The 21410-nt window shown below is 38.2% G+C and overlaps 1 protein-coding gene across 4 annotated transcripts in view; it reads right to left on the bottom strand.

The window, feature by feature from the left end:
* MAST2 (microtubule associated serine/threonine kinase 2) overlaps positions 1–21410 on the bottom strand; it is a 258930-nt gene that overhangs the window by 132362 nt on the left and 105158 nt on the right. For all 4 annotated transcript variants that reach the window (XM_025371095.1, XM_025371105.1, XM_025371113.1 and 1 more), the window contains exon 4: positions 14211–14242. In XM_025371095.1, the coding sequence (XP_025226880.1) occupies positions 14211–14242 (32 nt within the window). The remainder of the gene's footprint in view (positions 1–14210; positions 14243–21410) is intronic.

The following is a 21410-nucleotide window of genomic DNA, read 5'->3' as shown; positions in this document are numbered from 1 at the left end:
TATAGTCTTTTGTTAGAATGTTGGCTGTGTTAGGCCTCAGGGGCAGGCCTGTGACCTTCTCTGGCTCTCCTTTCACTTTAATGTTCCCCAACCTTTCTGACTGTGGGTCTTAAGGCTCTCCCATGAGAGTCCCACCCTATACCTGGGGCAAGAAATACTGACTTCATGAAGCTTCCATAAAAACCCAAGAGGACAGGGTTCAGTGAGCTTCAGGATAGCTGAACACATGGAAGTTACTGAAGTGGCAAGGCTGGGGAGGGCACTGAAGCTCCCTCCCCCTTCCCCAGTAACTCACACTATGAATCTCTTCATCTCTATCCTTTGCAATATCCTATAAACCACTAAATATTAAAACAAAAATCTAAGAGGCTGAGTGCAGTGGCTCACACCTATAATCCCAGCACTTTGGGAGACCAAGGAGGGCGGATCACCTGAGGTCAGGAGTTCAAGACCCCTGGCCAATATGGTGAAACCCCCATCTCTACTAAAAACACAAAAATTAGCCAGGTGTGGTGGCGCCAATGTCGGCAGTCCCAGCTACTCAGGAGGCTGAGGCACAAGAATTCCTTGAACCAGGGAGGCAGAGGTGGCAGTGCCACTGTACTCCAGCCTAGGTGACAGAGCAAGACTCGGTCTCAAAAAAAAAAAAAAAAAAGAAATCTAAGAAATATAGTCATTCAAGAAAGTCTGTTTCATTTGGCATTGTTATTAAAAGAATACAATTTATAAGAAATTATTGATTACAAATAACAATTTTGCTAAAAATAAAGCCAAGTAAAAGTGTAACTATTTTAATAATTTGTGAATTTGCCTTTACTTTATTTCTCATTTAAATAGATGAACACATAGACACGTGCAGTATTAATTCAACTATCATTTTTGACATTTTGCCATTTTCAATTGTATAAAAATTGATAATAGAATTGGTTGTAATATTTGCCTGTTTCCCTCTTTGATGATATGCTGTTTTTCTTTCGTCTTTGAATGTTTTCATTTTATATCTGGATGAAAGCCATGATTTTTTGCTTTTATTTTTTTAAAAAAAACTGTTAAACAGTTTTGGAAGTCTTCCACCAAATGCCCAAAGAATTAACCTGTGAGTCACATCAGAGAAGTACACCTCATGTGGACCATCCATGTTCATCAGTGCTTGGTTCCCACAGGTAAATGTGAAGTGGCAATCTAAAGTTGGCTCCCAGCTGAACACAGAAGTTTATGGAATCTCCACATTTCTAATTTTAATTTTCCTTTACACAACTGGGTTTTGTTTTATATTTATTTATGGCTAAGTTATTCCCATCTGTGGCAGCAGAGTGGGACACTGATTTTATGGGCTAACCAATCCCAGGTATACACCCAAGAGAAATGAAAACATATGCCCATAAAAAAAAACTTACACATGAATGATTACAGCAGCTTTATTCATAATATCCAGAAACAACCCAAATATCCATCAAATAGTGCTATAGTCACAAAAGGAAATACTGAAACATAAAGGAAGCCAGATACAAAAAAGCAGGTCGTTTGATGTGTTCATTTATATGAAATTCTACCACAGGCAAAGCTAATCTGTAGTGCCAAACAACAGATCAGTGGTTGCCTGAGGCCAAGACGTGGAAGATGGGATTGACTGCAAAACTACGGAAGGAATATTTGGGGGTAATAAAAATGTTCTATCTATTAATTGTGGTTGTAGTTACACGGGTATATATATTTGCCAAAATTCATAAAACAAAACAAAGGACCCCAAATTGTTTCTGTGGGATATAACTATCAATAATTACAGTACTGAAAATGGAAACTGAGGCATTAAAAAATACTTACTGATTCATTTGATGATAACACTAAAAATCCACCGCATCTTAATAACATCTTAGTACTCATTATCAAATTAATTTTGACCTTGAGAACCCCTGAACTTGTCCTCAAGTAAAGCATAAGTCTGTTCCAGAATATGAAAACTAATGAAGGGCAAAACTTGGAATGTGAATTTTGACTGTCATGGTTTATAATACCTGAGTCTGAAAAGCTAAAACTGGTTAAAATCTTAGCAAATAATTTATTCAATTTTGCTGAGTCCATGTCCTTGGTTAACTGTTTACTGCCATTACCTACAATATTAAAGTTATTCTTTTATGTTGTGTAATATGCCTAGATAGCAAATATTTTGTGTCGTGCTAGAAAAATTCTCTGTGCTTCATGATGACTTACCATGTCCTTAATTAAGCAAGCATAGGGTTCCTCATAAAAAAAACTACAGTTATTTAAAATTGTGTTACTTTCTATGTTTGTTTATAAATGTTTTACTGTCACTTAGGTTAAATAAGTAACCAGGTATTATTTCTCAAGCACCAACAATCCTATCTTAAGTGTTTCTCTGAAGATTTGTTTTTCCCAAATCAGATCCTACGTGTAGAAAATAATAAAATAAAATTTTCAGTGTATTATTTTTTTTAAATATTTGAGACAGGGTCTCACTCTGTCACCCAGGCTAGAGTGCAGTGGCATGATCTCAGTCCACTGCAGCCTCCACCCCCCAGGCTCAAGCAATCCTTCCACCTCAGCGTCCTGAGTAGCTGGGACCACAGGTGTGCACTACCATGCCCAGCTAACTTTTATATATTTTTGTAGAAACAGGGTTTCACCAAGTTGCCTAAGGTGATCTCAAACTCCTGAGCTCAAGTGATCCTCCCACCCTGGCATCCCAAAGTGCTAGGGTCAGTGTATTTTTAATATGAAAAACTATCTCTGAGATATACTAAAACATCCTCAGCAAAATCACAAAGACATGTTTTCTCCTTTTTAGAGAAATGTTAGAAATAATTAGGTTTACTATTTTGTTATTAATGAATTTCATGAGAAAAGTTGTCTACCAGAAGACACGTTCAGTGTTCCCTAGGTTAAAGTTGCATGGGTAAAATGCTATTACTATAAATATTCTAGTTATTGTATGATTAATGGAAAACTCCTAGAGATTTGTAAATGTCCTCATTAGCCACAATGTTTCTTGAGTTCTGATAGAACTCTGCCAGATTTTAGGCACAAAAGTTTAGTGTTTTCAGTCTTTTTATTTTTTTTTTTAATCTCTTACAGGAAGAAGTGTTTTCAGTCTTAATTTCAGTTATTATCTAAAATACTGGCCAGGTGCGGTGGCTCACATCTGTAATCCCAACATTTTGGGAGGCAGGAGAATCACTTGAGCCCAGGAGTTGGAGATCAGCCTGGGGAACATTACAAGACCCTATCTCTACTTTGCCCAACTACAAAAAATTAAAATAAAATAAAAAATAAATTAAACGAAATAAATAAGCTGGGCATGGTGATGCATGCCTATAGTCCCAGCTACTTGAGAAGCTGAAACAGGAGATCGCTTGAGCCCAGGAGGTTGAGGCTGCAGTGAGCTATGACAGAGCCACTGCACTCAAGCCTGGGCAACAGAGCAATACCTCGTCTCAAATAAATAAATAAATAAATAAATAAATAAATAACAAAAATTGAAAATGTTTACTTGGTAACAACCTTACTTCTAACATTTGAATCCAGCACCTTCTAGGTCAGTGGAGTTTTATAAAAATACAGATGTACAGGACAGAAAATATAGATGTACAGATATTCCAGACCCACTGAATCTCTTTACTTGATACCCTTAGTATATTTTTGGTATGTTTTTGGTATCTGCAAAATACCACAAGAATATTATATGTTATACATGAAGATTTTTCCCTCTCTAAAATTACGTTTATCTATGTTTTCTAAATCAGACATAACCTTCACTGTCTTATTTGCAGTAATCTCTTACAGTTTGCTATAAGTTTTTGGACTGGCCATATTATTCTCATTTTACATGTGACAAAAACAACTTAATTTCCTTGTTAGTTGCATTATTCTTATGAGACTCTGTCACATGCAGAGAGATTCTGTTTTGTGCTGAGGCCTGTCAACTAGAAGCCAGAGTCTGTGTCTTCAACAAAGAAGAGTTGTCTCAGAGCTCCATGGAAAAGGACTGCAGCAGGTATTTTAAAACTACTGACACATCAAAGAATAGACAGGCTTCCAACGGCACGGCTTGGACAACTGGACAACATCCAGATCATTCCAGTGGACTGAGTCAGAATTTCCAGAACTTTTTTTAGTTAAGAAGCCGAGTACTAACCTAAGATCCAGTGAAATAAGAATTAGGTACACAGAACTGTATGAACTATAAGAAATGATTATAGTAATTTGTTTGAAATATTATTTTAATGTCCATTTTCTAATATGCAAGGGAGCCAGCTGTATTCCTTGTTAAGCTATGCATAACTCTTAACAATTAAGTAGACTTTGCTCTTGTAAAATGAAACATTCCTAAATCACATCTGATTCTCACTGACCCTCCCCTAACCCAGAACTAAGAACGTCTTACTGAGTCTCCTTACAGTTCAAGGCAATACAGTTATTTGAATAGGGCTAACAAGAATCTGTTCTCCTTTTGACCAGAATGTTGTAAAAACTCGTTGTCCAACAAAGAGCTTGCCTGAAAGGTCGCATTTCAGAATCATGCTCATTTGATCAGGTATAACAAACCACTTTTAAGGAATTATGGTTGACTTTATAGAGCCAACACTTACAAAACCTTCCTGGGAAAACTGGCCTGGTATCTGGTTTTACAGGGTCCAGACTTACAGATGGTAAGGAAGGTCACTTCCTGGAAGGCCCAGGACCCTTAGGAATTCACCCAAATTTATAGTTATTACAAGTGAAATGTGATAGTTTCTTAGGCTTGCCTTCCTAGCCTCGAAATACAAATAATAGAGGCCTTTAAAAGTCCAATCTGAGATTCTTTATAAAAATTTACAGCAAAGTAAACTTAAGAAGGCCTTATGGTAAATTAATATTCTGGCTACACTATGCAAATAATCAGGCCAAACCCAATGAGATCACCCTTTTTTTTTTTGACCAAAAATGTTTCAGATTATTTTAGATGAAAAGGTAGGAGGTTATTTAAAAAAAAAAAAAAAAAAAATAGAAAAAGTTAAAAAAGAAAAAAGTTTACTAGATATTTCCAATAAAAGACTATGCATTGTTCAGAGAACACTCTTCTAGTTTGTCTTTTATTGTCTTTGAGCTACTTTACAACTCTGTAAGTTATAGGTAACTGATGTTATGTGAAATAATTTCTTTTCTCTTTTTTTTTTTTTGAAACAGGGTCTCTCTCTGTCATGCAGGGTGGAGTACAGTAGCACAATCATGGCTCACTGCAGGCTCAATCTCCCAGGTTCACGCAATCTTCCCACTTCAGCCCCCTAAGTAGCTAGGACTACAGGCAGTCACCACCATCCTGGCTAATTTTTTTCAAAAAACTTTTGCAGAGACAGGGTCTCACTGCATTGCCCAGACTGGTCTCAAACTCCTGGGCTCAAGTGATCTTCCTGCCTCAGCCTCCCAAAGTGCTGGGATTACAGGTGTGAGCCAGTACATCTGGTCCACAAAATAATGTTTGTCTATAGGCATGCTGATAAATTCTGTACAGTGAAGGTGCAACTGACTTCCCTTCTCTCCATGGAAAAACTCAATTTTGTAATAAATAATAAATTTATTTCAACACTACACATACACAACACATATCACTTTGTGGTTCTTTCACTTCTTTGAACTGGCTAATATATCTGCCATATTCCCTTACTAATAATGAGTTAAATATTTAACATGTGCCTATTTTTAAAAATCAATAGCTTTACACCTATTTCAAAATTTATTATTATGCAACTATATCTCTAGAGGTAGGAGGATAAAACATATTTATTTTATTTTACAATTGGTAGCTCTATTTTAAACAATTAAACATGTATACCTCTACTTGCATTCTTGTGCCAGACCATACCAATGTTTGGAACAAGCTCAAATGATTGCCAATTTGTGTTAAACTCTATAGCAGGCCATGGGGTCAGCATATTGTACCGCACAACATGGTCCTGACCTCACAGAGCTTACCACCTGCTATGGACTAAACTGTGTCTCCCCAAAATTCATGTCAAAGCTTTCACCCCCAATCTGACTATATTTCCATATATGTTCTTTAGGAAATAAATAAGGTTAAATGAGGTCATGGGGTGGGCTCTAATCCTATAGGACTGGTGGCCTTGAAAATGGAGGAAGAAATAAAGAAGGAGGGAGAAGAAAGAAGAAAAAGAAGAAGAGATAGATCTATGCCCCTATCCTCAGGCTGGTGTACCACATAAAGGCCATGTGAGCACACAGCAAGAAGGCCACTCTCTGCAAGCCAGGAAGAGAGGTTTACCAGAAACCTAGGATGTTGTCACCTTCTTGGACTCCTAGTTTGCATAATTGTGAGAAAATGATTTTTTCTTATTTAAGCATGTGGTATTTTGTTACAGCAGCCTGAGCTAACACTAATATGCTACTCAATGGGGGAAGGCAGACAAACAGTTCTTTATCTATAACTGATGTAAGAGCTATGAAGAAAAAGTAGAGGGTTTAATGAAAGTATGTTCTGGGAAACCCAACTTAGTCTACAGACAGCAAGGTTTGGGCGAGGTCAGGAAACCCTTTCCTAAGGAAGTGAGATGTAAGCTGGGACTTGAAAGATGAGTAGGAACTAGACTGGTATAGATGGAAAAATAACATTCCGGCTGGGCATGGGGGCTCATGCCTGTAATCCCAGCACTTTGGGAGGCCGAGGCAGGTGGATCACGAGGTCAAAAGATTGACACCATCATGGCCAACATAGTGAAACTCTGTCTCTACTAAAAGCATAAAAATTAGCTCTGCACAGTGGCACACACCTGTAGTCCCAGATACTCCAGAGGCTGAGACAGGAGAATCGCTTGATCACCTGAGGTTGGGAGTTCGAGACCAGCCTGACCAATGTGGTGAAACCCTGTCTCTACTAAAAAAAATAAAAATTAGCTGGGTGTCGTGGCATGCACCTGTAGTCCCAGCCACTGGGGAGGTTGAGACAGGAGAATTGCTTGAACCAGGGAGGCAGGGGTTGCTGAGCCGAGATTGCATCACTGCACTCCAGCCTGGCAACAGAGTGAGACTCCGTCTCAAACAAAACAAAACAAAAATTCCAGGCACAGAGAACATATTGTGCAAAACATGGAGACAAATATAGCAACCACATTGTATAGACAGTCAGGTGTGATTCTAAGAGTAAGAAAAAATTCACCAAAGGCCAGGTGCAGAGGCTCACACCTGTAATCTCAGCACCTTGGAAGGCCGAGGAAGGCAGATAGTTTTAGCCCAGGAGTTCAAGACCAGCCAGGGCAACATTGCAAAACCCCATCTCTAGAATAAGTACAAAAATTAGCTAGGTGTGGTGGCGTGCACCTGTGATCCCAGCTACTTGGGAGACTGAGGTGCAAGTACCACCTGAGCTCAGGAAGGATGGGGCTGCAGTGAGCTGTGATCACACCACTGTATTCCAACCTGGGTGGCAAAGTGAGATTGTTTCAAAAAAAAAAATTCACCAAAAAAGTTTAAATGAATATATAATAATGAAATCCGCATTTTAAAAAGCTTTTCCTGGCTATTCTATGATAGGTAGACTGAGGGTGAGCAATGCCACATAAAGAAAGGCCAGTTAGGAGGTTATGGCAGTAGCAGAGGCAGGAGATTACAATGGCTGGGACTATCTAGACATACCAGGGGTAGTATAAAGAAAGAGAGAATACCAGTCGGGCACTGTGGCTCAAGCCTGTAATCCCAGCACTTTGGGAGGCCGAGGCGGGTGGATCACAAGTTCAGACTGAGACCATCCTGGCTAACATGCTGAAACCCTACCTCTACTAAAGATACAAAAAATTAGCCGGGCGTGTTGGCACGCGTCTGTAGTCCCAGCTACTCACGAGGCTACTTGAACCTGGGAGGCAGAGGTTGCAGTGAGCCGAGATCATGCCATTCTCCAGCCCGGGTAAGGGAGCAAGACTCTGTCTCAAAAAATATAAAATAAAAAAGCGCAGCGCGAGGTGGCTCACACCTGTAATCCCAGCACTTTGGGAGGCCGACGCAGGCGGATCACGAGGGCAGGAGATCCAGACCATCCTGGCTAACACGGTAAAACCCCATCTCTACTAAAAATTTAAGAATTTAACCAGGCGTGGTGGCAGGCACCTGGAGTCTCAGCTACTTGGGAGGCTGAGGCAGGAGAATGGCATGAACCCAGGAGGTGGAGCTTGCAGTGAGCCAAGATTGCACCACTGCACTCCAGCCTGGGGGACAGAGCGAGACTCCGCCTCAAAAAAATAAAATAAAATAAAAATAAAGACAGAACACCAAGAGATATTTGAGAGGTATAACAGAAAAGACTTGTGAGTGTAAGGAAGAGCACAGCAACAAGAATAACTAAATTTCCTACCTTGAGGAAGCAGTACCATTTAGTAAGCTAGAGTGTAAGAGAGGACCTGATTTTTGAGAAAGACAATGACTTCAGATTCATAAATGCTACAGTTCAGATGTCTTTGAGATATCCAGTCACATTATGGTGAATGGACAGTTATGAGATCTAGCAATACAAATGTGGGGATAATGAGCATAACAATAACTATTCTCAACATACAGTAACAAAAACGGGTTCTCAAGGATTTTCAGATCCCACCTATACAGGCAGAGCTCACCGACAACTAAGTCCATTTTTAAACAACAAAATGGTTCCCTGTAGAGATATGAGTGATGACTATGTCTACTTCCCTCCCAACCTCTGCTATGTCCTGCCTTCCCATTGGACACTTAACAGAACCTATATAAAATTACTTCCTATATAAGACCAATTTTTAAAAGACAGGGTCTTAAATGTAACACAAAGCTATCACTTTGTGTCTTGAAAGGCTGCAAAATTTCCTGATTTTCAAAGCCCCACAGAAAAATTGAAGCCCTATATCAGACACTACTGATACCTCAACAAAAGGTTTACTATGTGTATGCAGCAGGTGGCATCTCTTTTTAGCACATTTTCCAGAAGCATTGATCCAGGCATCAAGTTGCATCAGAATGGGAAAGTACATGACGCTGTCAGTTTCACAGGAGCAAAGTTTGACGCATCGCATCCCTGAGGCCCAGGAACTCCTCCCTGCCCACTATGCAGTGCCTATCACTGCAGACACTAGACATTTCCTTTCATCCAATATCTGGTATCCAAGTCCACTGCCCAAATGAGTAAGCTGACAAAACAAAAGGTTAACTATCCCCAAGAGCACTAAAGACGACAAGCCAGCAATGTTAATAATATCAACACACACATATACACATACCCCATGATGAATGCAACCAACAGCAACCTCTCCACTCCTACAGTGCGTTATCTCAATTGACTGCTCATAGCCTCTAAGAAATAAAGCAAGACATTTCATGAAATATGAAGAAAATTATCTTAAGTCTAATGGGTATTAGAAAAGCTTTACTTTCAGGGTAACTGGAGACATAAGCATTATTTACATTAAGCTCCCAAATGTAGGGTCTAGGTACTGGTGCTGAAATTCACAAACAAAATAAATAATCACCTGGCATGGTGGTTCCTGCCTGTACTCTAAGCACTTTGGGAAGCCAAGGCAGGCAGACAGCTTGAGCTCAGGAGTTCCAGACCAGCCTGAGCAACATAGTGAAACCCCATCTCTACAAAAAATAAAAAAATTAGCCACGTGTGGTGGCAGGTGCCTGTGGCCCCAGCCACTCAGAAGGCTGTGGTGGGAAGATCTCCTGAGGCCAGGGAGGATGAGGTTGCAGTGAGGTGAGACTGCACCACTGCGCTCCAGCCTGGGCTACAGAATGAGACCTTGTCACAAAAACAAACAAAATAACAACAGCAGCAAAAGAAAAAATCCTATTTGAAAGGAATCACCAAAAAGAGGCCCCCTCCATAGCATTGGGCAAGAAAAGCCATTCAGAGCTGCTTCAATTATGAAAAAGTAAAATATAAAACTCTTCTAGGCTGGGTAAACAGATAAAAGTAACTTTAGAACTTCAAAATCTTCTTTTCACAGATATGTATACTTTGAACAAGGTTATCAACTCCCTGAGGTCTGATATTCTAAACTACATTTTTTAATGCATTAAAAAAATACCCAGATGGGTTTAAATAAGAAATAGCTCTCTAAAAATGAAAATGATTTAGTTTCAGGAAGCTACATCTAAAATAAATGGTATAAGCCAGGCCAAAAGAACTTTCATAACCACCTTTCCCCCAATAAAGCCCTTATCGTGGCGGGCATAGATGATGTTTGCATTTTGCGCATTGGAATTTAACAGCTCTCTTCCCTAATCTGACCAATGTCACTACAAATGTGTGTGTGTATGTGTGTGTATAGATACATATATAAATATGTATGCAATATATAAATATATACTTATATAAGCATATAAATATATACAATATATACATACATATATTTTTACGGATCCATCTCTATCTCAATATCACTCATTCCAGACTCCTGTTCTCTGCTCAAATGTTGCCTTAATGAGAAAATTCCTGGACAATCCAAATTTTTTTGATTTTTAAAATATTTTTATAGAGACGGGGTCTCACTATGTTGCCCAGGCTGGTCTCAAACTCCTGGACTCAAATGATCCTCCTGCCTCAGTCTCTCAAAGTGCTGGGATTACAGGTGTGAACCACCATACCCAGCCTAGACAGTTCAATTTAAAATTTAAAATTTAAAATTTCAACCCTCACCCCACAGAAACACACATCCTCCTATCTTATATCTGGCTTTATTTTTCTCCATAGCAGTAAGTACCATATGACATATCATACATGTTTTTGTCTCTCTTAAGTAGAATGGAAACTCCATGAGCACAGGGACCTTGTCTGCTTTATTCACTACTGTATCTCCACTATCTAGAATAGTGCCCACGTGTAACTGAAACTAAAATAATATAGTATGGTGGATGCATGGATGGAAAGATTTGAGCAAATCACAAAGTGAATGGAGGAAAGTCAAAAATACAGTAACTGCTTTTACCAAAAAACATCTAGTAAGTAATAGTGCCAAGACTGAAATCCACATCTGCCTGACTTGCAAACCCAAGCTCTTAATTTTCATGCTATACTTTCACTTACCAATTTGGAGACTTCAGACGAATTACTTGTTAGGTGGAAGAATGTGTATTTTGTATAGTGCCAAGTTGTCACAGAAGTCTAGAAACCCATATTTGAGTTCCTGTCCATTTTAATGCAACTAACATATTACGTGGAAAAGCATAGCAATTGAAAGCCTCAAAAATTAATTAACAAAAACGCTCTCTCAAAGGACAAGAACACCAAACTAGAGGCAAATTCTAAATTTCTCTATGCCCATGAAGGATATGGAAACGAGCCTTTGTAACCTGGAATGAGCACACCATAGGATTTGCTCTTGGGAGAACCATTCTGAGAAAGAGGCAAACAGGGACACAAATATAATGCCCCCTCCTTCTGACCAAGACTTAAATGACAATTACAGAAACTTTAAAAATTTTCCAGATCAGGCTATGAGGACGAGAAACAGTAGAGCAGATGGTAAGTCACTCATTTTATTAACATCAGTTTTTCCACACAACTAATTTTGTAGTAATTAAACTTATTCAAATACTTGTTTTGTGGTTCTTACCTTTCTGTTTTCTTTACTACAAATGCTAAGCAGTACTTTGCCTCCTACTGCACACTCCCTACAAAGACTTGCCCAGTTCTGTGTACAAGAGGGACCATGGAACTTCAATTGTTTGGGGAGATGACTAAGCACAGGGATCAGGTAGCCGATCCCTTGATTTTACAAGTATGGCAATTCAGGTCCAGAAGTGGGAGTTCCTGTTTTAAAGCCACACGTAATTTGTTAGTGGCAAAGCCTATATTAGTACCCATGTTTCCTTGCTTCATTCCAGAACAAAACTTTTTCTACTCCTCTAATATTAGAGATAAGAAAGGATATTGTTTATATTAAAAAACTGAAGAATTTCTGGCTTACTTAAGTGTAAGCTCTTCAAAAGAGAAGAATTTACCTAGTTGAATCTTAACAGCCTCAGAACTTAGATCACTCTACCCAGCACATAGTAGGCTTTTTTATTTTTTTTATTATTATTTCTTTGACGGAGTACCACTCTGTCGCCCAGGCTGGAGTGCAGTGGTGTGATCTCAGCTCACTGCAACCTGTCTCCTGGATTCAAGCAATTCTCCTGCCTCAGCCTCCTGAGTAGCTGGAACTACAGGGCACATGCCACGACGCCCGGCTAATTTTTTTTTAATTTTTAGTAGAGACAGGGTTTTACCATATTGGTCACACGGGTCTCGAACTACTGACTTCAGGTGATCCAACTACCTCGGCCTCCCAAAGTGTTGGGACTACAGGCATGAGCCATGGCACCTGACCCAGAGTAGATATTAATGTGTATTTACTGAGTGATCAATTGTTTAAATGTGAGTTACTTTATCAAAAAGAGGAGGGAAAATCTATTTCTGACCCTTATTAAGTAAACATTTTTAAGGCAGTTAGAGTAGGCCTAACTTTAGATATCACTAAAATAACCAAAAAATTATTCTGATATAATATAAAAATAAGAATACTCCTCCTTCTCCTTCTTCTCAGCAACTCCATTCATTGAGGACACACATTCCTGCAAGAAGCTACCTGTCTCAGGTCTTAATTTATTTCACTTAATACTAAGAAAAGGCAAATCTCAGACAGTTTTCAGATAGAAGGAACCAAAAAAAAAGAGGAGGGGAGGGTAGAAAGAGTAGAAAAATGACCAAGTACAAATATTTGCTGACTATGATGCTGAAAAGCTACTCCTTTTCAGTTATGCATACCTACTTGGTGTATCATTCCTCTAAGAGTCCTGGGAGAGCCCTTGCCATTTACAGAAGACTCAGGACACTTGTGAAGCTAGACCTAATATTCACTGCTAGAAACCGAATTTAAAATTTAAAATGTGCCTCTTAAATAATAGAATTCATCCAAATTTAACCCATTAAGAATTCTAAAACTAATGTATATTAAAATTAAACTATAAGTAATAAAGCACTATACATATATTAAATGATCCTTCTAACAGGCTTAGTAAGAAGAAAACACAGGTAACATTATTTTCATTTTATAGATAAGGCAACTGAGATTTAAGAAGATAAAGTGATTTGTCTAGGTTTACAAAGCTAGTTAAATGGCATGGTCAAGACTGAACCTTATGAGTTTTCTGACTCAAGTCTCTTCATATCAAACCAAAATAAGCTTTCGTAAACAGCCCAAAAGGCTACACAAAAATCTCAGAGGAAAATTTAATCACGAGAGCATTTTTCACAAAACAAAAACCTAAAATGGACAGTAACAGAATTACTATGTGTTTCATACATTTAAAAATTGCATATGATGTGTACGTAAAGTATACTTAATACATAAATATAAATATTGTTGTGATCTCCTCCTTAATTAGATCTTTTTTTTTTTTGTTAAGGAAAAGTTTAAAAGCCATTGTTTTATCACAGCTCTATTTCCTTAGGGTTCCCCAGATGTGACTTTACTAGTAAATCATGGTAAAGATGAGCATATTGTAGGTATACACAGTACAGGTTTTTGGGCCCCAACATAGAGATTTTAATGTATTAAGTTCACACTCCGCACTTTAACAAGCATTCTAGGTGATTCTGATTGGCCAAATTTCTAATACTGCCCCAACCAAATTCCTAGGGGAAAAGCAGTCCAAGAGAATATAAGAAATTAAAATCCAGGGACAAAGACTATTTATTAATCTCCCCTAACCCTGAAGCCAGAAAAAAACCAAACAGGTTGGGAACCTATTCCATTCAACGTAGTCTCCAAACTGAGCTGCCCTTGCCTCAGCTTATCAGAAAAGTTGGTCTTCTCCTCATACCATGCTATGGGATAGATGTAAACGCAAAGGGTTTCCATTTTAATATTCCTATCTCCTTAGCTTGAGTCTACTAAAACTCAGTAAATCTCAAAGCACAAGTGTAAGACTGTGGTGAACATTTAAGTTGTAACTTTCTCAAAATGTTATGCAAAAACTGAGACAGGAGGGATTTGGAGGTGGAGAGGAATGGGGAGGAGGGAAAATCTGACCTAGTGGGAGAAGTCAGTTGGCCTGCTGGCTTCCCTAGCTCAGATACGAGTACACAGAAAGAAATATTCCTGAGTGGGATTCTTCCACATGACAGTGGGAAATGTTCCCAAGAGGGGTTCCTAAGTAGGAGATCATAATCATAATGGCAATAATCATCTACTTACAAGCTGCCTCTTCTTGGAAGGCTCAACTCCTTCTGAAAAACAAAACATATGCAAGTTAGAAATAAGAACCCATCTGAGACCTGCTGGTCTACCTAAATGTCCTAGGAAATTCACAGTATTATCTTAATAATGGAAAAGGTCATATATTTCTAAATAATAACTTTTTCTTTGTCTTTTTTTTTTGAGATGGAGTCTCATTCTGTCTCCCAGGCTGGAGTGCAGTGGCGTGATCTCGACTCACTGCAAGCTCCAACTCCCGGGTTCACGCCATTCTCCTGCCTCAGCCTCCCGAGTAGCTGGGACTACAGGCAACCACCCCCACATGTGGCTTTTTTTTTTTTTTTTTTTTTGTATTTTTAGTAGAGACGGAGTTTTACCGTGTTAGGATGGTCTCGATCTCCTGACCTCATGATCCACCCGCCTCGGCCTCCCAAAGTGCTGGCATTACAGGCATGAGCCACCGTGCCCGGCCTCTTAGACTCAGGCAAACTATTACTTCTTTAATCTTCCTTCCTAAAAGGAATGTCCCATAGAATACATGCGACATTTTTCCCACTAGATGGAACCATCTCCCCTAGATTACAGGCATGCTAGGCCAGCCGTTAACTGCTGCTGAATTATAAAGGGCATTAGTGGCAAGCATACAGAAGGAATGAAATGGGATTAGGGCAGTGGGTGATAATTAGAAAATATTTTAGACAAATAAAATAGTATAGGAAATAATATAACAAAGAGATGACTTCACACACCACTGACATAAGAAATAACCTTTACAATAACAGTTGGGGCCACTGTGACTTGCTTTCCAAGTGTATCAAGTCCCATCTCCTACCAGTCCTAAATTAACAACTATTCTTAATTTGTTTTTTATATTTTCCATGTGTTTTTGGATTCATAAAAAATTAGTATTGTTTTACATGTTTTAAAATTATATATACATGGTATAATATTATATGTATTCCTCTGTTGACATTAGCCAACATTATGAAAACTGGGAGATTCACCCATGTGGATATATTTCACTTTAGTTCACTAATCTTCAGACAGTGGTCCAGTCTATGAATATACCAATATTTATTTATCTATTCTCTAGTAAATGGAAATTTAATTTTGTTTCCATCTTTTTCTTCTCCATTAAAACAATACTCCTGTAAACATTCTTGCAGTTGTTTCCTAGTGCACACGTAGAAAATATTTCTTGGACGTTGAACTACTGAGTCATAAAGTACTGGATATTCCAAATTGTTCTCCAAAACAACTGTTCATGTAAGAAATATATCCCTGATTACACAGTCATGAATACATGTGCTTATATTTTCTTCGAAAAGTTTTATAGATTTGCTTTTTTTTTCTTTGCTTTTTTTTTTGAGATGGAGTCTCACACTGTCACCCAGGCTGGCCGATCTCAGTTCACTGCAACCTCCACTTCCTGGGTTCAAGCGATTCTCCTGCCTCAGTCTCCTGAGTAGCTGGGATTACAGGCATGCACCACAACGCCCAGCTAATTTTTTTGTATTTTTGTATTTTAGTATTTTGCCATGTTAGCCAGGCTGGCCTCAAACTCCTGACTTCAAGTGATCCTCCCACCTTGGCCTCCCAAGTGCTGGGATTACAGGTGTGAGCCACCACGCCCAGCCGGTTTACTTTTCACAGTAAGTTTAATATGCCTTATTTTTGTAAAATTCACTTACTTTATAAAATTATTTTTGCTAAAATTCAGTATTTGATTGCAATTCTTTTGTGTGTTTTTCTAGGTAAATTTACAAACATTCAATTGTACAAATCTTAAATTACTTCATCTTACGTATGCCGATTGATAAGTCTGGTAAGTACATATACTCAGATAACCTAAATCTTTTTTTTTTGAGGCAGAGTTTCACTCTTGTTGCCCAGGCTGGAGTGTAATGGCACGATCTTGGGGCACTGCAACCTCTACCTTCCGAGTTCAAGCGGTTCTCCTGCCTCAGCCTCCCAAGTAGCTGGGATTACAGACATGCGCCACCACGCCTGGCTAATTTTGTATTTTTGGTAGAGACGGAGTTTCTCCATGTTGGTCAGGCTGGTCTTGAACTCCCGACCTCACGTGATCCACCCGCCTCAGCCTCCCAAAGTGCTGGGATTACAGGCGTGAGCCACGGCACCCAGCCAACCTAAATCTCTGTCAAAACACAGAACACGTCCATCAATCCAGATAGTTCCACCATGTTCTTTCTTTGTAAATCCCCAACAAACCACTATCTTCCTACCCTAAGCAAATATTATTCTCATTGTGTCACCACAGATTACTTTTACTTCCTCAAAACTTCGTATGAATGGAACCATACAAATATAAACCTTTTTACATAGGCTTCTTCAACTCAGCATAGTATTTGTGAGATTCATCTGTGTTGTTGCAAGTAACAATAGCAATATAAATACAACCCAGTTAATTTATCCTTTCTCCAATTCCATTTTTCAGCTACTAACATTCCTGTAACAGGTCTTTTGACAAGCTATATTTCATTTGTCTTGGGTAAATCCCTAAAAGTGTAGAATTACTTGGTTAAAGGGTAGATATATGCTTAGTTTTATAAGAAGCTAGCAGACCTTTTTCTAAAGTGATTATACCATGTTACACTCCCATGAACAATGTATGAGAGTTTCAACTGCTTCACATTCTAGCTAATACATGTTATGCTTACATTAATAATATAAGAAAGTTCCAACTGCTCTACATTCATGCCAATATATGGTATCAGTTTTTTATATTTTAGTCATTTTACATTTTAGCCATTTAGGTGTGTAGGGGTATCTCACTGTGGCTTTAATCATTTTCCTGATGACTAACGATGTTGAGTATCTTTTCATGTGCTTATTAACCATCAATATATATTCCTTTGTGAAGTATCTTAAAATTTTTTTACCTTTTTAAAAGTTGAGTTATCTTTTTGCTATTGAATTGTAAGAGTTCTTCATAATCTTCTAAATACAAGTCCTGTGTCATGTATGTTTTGTAAATATGTTCTAATCTGTGGCTTGCCTACTAAAGTTATTGGTGGTGCCTTTTTCTTTCTTTTTTTTTTTTTTTTTTTTTTTTTGAGATGGAGTCTCGCTTTGTCACCCAGGCTGGAGCACAGTGGTGTGATCTTGACTCACAGCAACCTCCATCTCCCGGGTTCAAGTGATTTTCCTGCCTCAGTCTCTCAAGTAGCTGGGACTACAGGCACCCATCACCATGCCCAGCTAATTTTTGTATTCTTAGTAGAGACGGATTTTCACCATATTGGTCAAGCTGGTCTAGAACTCCTGATCTCAGGTGATCCACCTGCCTCAGCCTCCCAAAGTGTTGGTATTACAGGCGTGAGCCACCACACCAGGCCAGTGGTGCCTTTTGATGAGTGAAAATTAATTTTGAGGTAATACGTGAGATGAAACTAAGGTTCATTTTTTTTCATACGGATATCCACTTATTTCAATACCATTTATTGAAAACATTGTCCTTTCCCTAAGAAATTTTTTTGAAACCTTTCTGGGCTCTCTATTGCATCCTACTGATCTATTTTTCTGCCCTATGCAAGCACCCCACTGTCATGATTCTGTAGTTTTATATTTAGTCCTGAAGTTGGATTATACAGTCCTTTAACTTTATTTTCCAAGATTGCTTTAGATATTCTAGATTCTTCATTTCAATTTCAATTTCTGAATCCAATTGTTAATTTTTACCAAAAAAAGCCTGCTGGGATTATACATCAATTTGGAAGAAGTGATATCTGAAAATATCAAGTCTTACAATACATGAACATAGTATTTCTCCGTTGACCGAGTACTTTAATTACTCTAAGCAATGTTTTACCGTTAACAAAAACTCCTTTTATGAAGCTCATCCCTAAGTAGATTTTTTAAAGCTATTATAAATAAAACCTTTTATTTCATTTTCCAATTGCTTGCATGTATATAGAAATGTAATTAATTTGTATACTGACCATGTATCCTATACTTTGGTAAAACCATTATTAATCATAACTGTTTTGTATATTCCTTAGAATTTTTCTATATAAACAATCATATCTTCTATCAATAGGGAGAGTTTTACTTCTTTCCATTTTCTAGAATTTTCTATAAGATGTTAAATAGAAGTGGTAGACATCCTTGTCTGGCTTCTCATCTAATCTTAGGAGAAAAGCATTTAACATTTTGAATATTTAATATTATGTTAGTTATAGGTTTTTCATGGATAACTTTTTAACAAGTTCTCTTCTATTCCTAATTTGTTCATAGTCTTTCTCACAAATGGGAATGGATTATGTCAAATACTTTCTCTGCATCTACTGAAATGCTTACATAGTTTTTCTCTGCTGTTAATGTGGCAAATTACAGTGATTGATTTTCTAAGATTAAACTAATTTTGCAATTCTGAGTTAAATTCAACTTTTTTTTTTTTTTTTTTTTTTTTTTGAGATGGAGCCTTGCTCCATCACCCAGACTGGAGTGCAGTAGCGTGATCTCCACTCACTGCAACCTCTGCCTCCCAGGTTCAAGTGATTCTCCTGCCTCAGCCTCCCAAGTAGTTGGGTTTACAGGTGTGTGCCACTATGCCTGGCTAATTTTTGTATTTTCAGTAGAGATGGGGTTTTACCATGTTAGTCAGGCTGGACTCAAACTCCTGACCTCAGGTGATCCACCCGCCTTGGCCTCTCAAATTGCTGAGATTACAGGTGCGAGTCACCGTGCCCAGCTTAAATTCAACTTTATCAAATACATTGCTAGATTCTATTTGCTAATATCTCATTAATGATTTTTACACCTATTTTCATAAAGGATAATAATCTCTAATTTTCTTATAATGTCTTTGTCAGATTTTTGCATCACAATTATGCCGGTCTCCTAAAACTGACAGGGAACTGTTCCTTACTCCTCTATTTTCTGAAAGAATTTATGTAAGACTGGTGTTATTTCTTCCTTAAATATTAACAGTTTTCACTAATAAAAGTATCTAGGCCTAGAAATTTTTATTTAGGATATTTGCCTGTATGTTAGTAAGTAAGACTGGCCTATATACTTTCTCTTCTCAAAATGTTCTTGTCCAATTTTGACATCATATTTATACTATCCTCATTGCTAAGGTTTCAATGTTTGTGTCTCATGCAAAATTCACATTGGACTTTAAAATCCAATGTGATAGTATTAAGAGGTGGGGTCTGTAGGAGGTGATTAGGTCATGAGGCCTCCTCTCTTGTACATTTTACATTTAGACATATTAAGACAAGGTAGTTGTATGTACAACTATAGAGGTCAGCAAAAAGATCTGGGATAGAGATACAAAATTTGAGATTCATCTGTAAAATATATAGAGAAAGGAGAGTGTACAAGCAGAACTTTAAGGACAGTCCACATTTAAGGGTCTAAGGTGATGAAGGATGAGCCTACAAAGGTGTTTAAATGGTGTGTTTGCAGGGATAAGAGGAAAAACAAGAGAAATGATTAAGGCCTTCGTAAAGCTTTAAGCCAGGCATGGTGATGTGCACCTGTAGTCCCAGCTACTCAGGAGACTGAGGCAGGAGAATCGCTTAAGCCCAGGAGTCTGAGGCCAGCTTAGCCAACAGAGCAAGACCCCATCTCAAAAAAATCAAAATTAAAAGAGAAAAAAGAGGCTTCATACAGCTTTCAGCCCTTTTCGCCTTTCCATCCTCCGCCACGTGAAGAAACAGCAAGAAGGCACTCGCCACACAAATGCCAGCACCTTGATCTTGGACTTCTCAGACTCCAGGACTGTAAGAAAATAAATGTCTGTTCTTTATAAATTACCCAATCTGTGGTATTTTTTTACAGCAACATGAACAGACAAAGACACTCATAAAATGTGCTAAGGTAATATATCTTCTTTTTCTACTTTCTGAAACAATCTATATAAAACTGGAAATATTTGTTCTTTGAATCTACATGACAGTTCTGACTTCTTGAATAGTTTAAATGGGTAACATGGTAGAGTATAGTTTTGGCTTAACAATAATAAAATTTTATAAAATGCATATATGCCCCTCTCTGCATTTGTTTAGAGGCATGGAAATGCATCTGTGGAAATTCATCCCTTCCGACTTCCTTACACCTATACAAAAGCCTGCATTTGATGCCCAGGACTCCAGATCAGTACATTCTGTGACAACTAAGGCACGGTGGAACAAGAGTGCCTTCCAACCACATAAAGGTAGTCCAAGGAGCAACGATTTCCCAAGCCTCCTTTTCCCAGGGAATATTCACAGCAGGTTGGGGAGAAAAGCTACACAATCAGGAAACTTGGCTGAGGCAAGAGTACTCCCATTTAGATAGATAACCATAAATTATTTTACTCATAACCTTCTAGCAACTAGGCTGGTAATACCTGGTAATACATTACAATATCAGGTGAAGCCCATTCCATTCAGCCTTCTCTGATCTACTCATTATCTCTTGACTCTTCATGTTCTTAATGATCTTCCTGATTAGCATTCTGAACCCATTCAAGTCTATTCCAGCTTGAGGAAAGGATATAAATTCCCTTAATAACTACACATCCCTCTTCAAACATTGCCTTATCAATTTTATTTCCCTTCACAACCACACTTCTTGAATGAGTTATCTACATCCAACATCTCTAATTTCTCACTTCCTACTCATTCTTCAACACTCTACAAATATCCCCAGACCTTACCACCCCGTTTAAACCATTCTTGCCACACTGCCAATGTTATGTACAATGCCATTGTAATGAAGCATCACTGCATTTTTAGTCCACCTATCTTTTTTGGCTCCACTGCTCAGCAGCACCTGATAGTACCATTCACTCTTCTGTCCTGGAAGACTTTTCTTGCCATGAAGCCACATTCTTTGTTCTTTCTCTTATCCCTGCAAACACACTATTTAAACACCTTTGTAGGCTCATCCTCCATCACCTTAGACTCTTAAATGTGGACTGTCCTTAAAGTTCTGCTTGTACACTCTCCTTTCTCTATATATTTTACAGATGAATCTCAAATTTGTATCTCTATCCCAGATCTTTTTGCTGACCTCTATAGTTGTACATACAACTACCTTGTCTTAATATGTCTAAAACTCAGCTTATCTTTCTACTCAGTCTCGCTCCTACTGTTTTCTATTTTGATGATGGTACCACCAAACCCAGGGTCATTCTTGATTTTTCACTTTCTCTCACTCTCTACATTCATTATTCATCAAGCTCTGCCT

Source organism: Theropithecus gelada, chromosome 1 (assembly GCF_003255815.1).
Source record: "Theropithecus gelada isolate Dixy chromosome 1, Tgel_1.0, whole genome shotgun sequence".
Lineage (NCBI taxonomy): Eukaryota > Metazoa > Chordata > Mammalia > Primates > Cercopithecidae > Theropithecus > Theropithecus gelada.
This window is presented reverse-complemented; position numbering and strand designations above follow the sequence as displayed.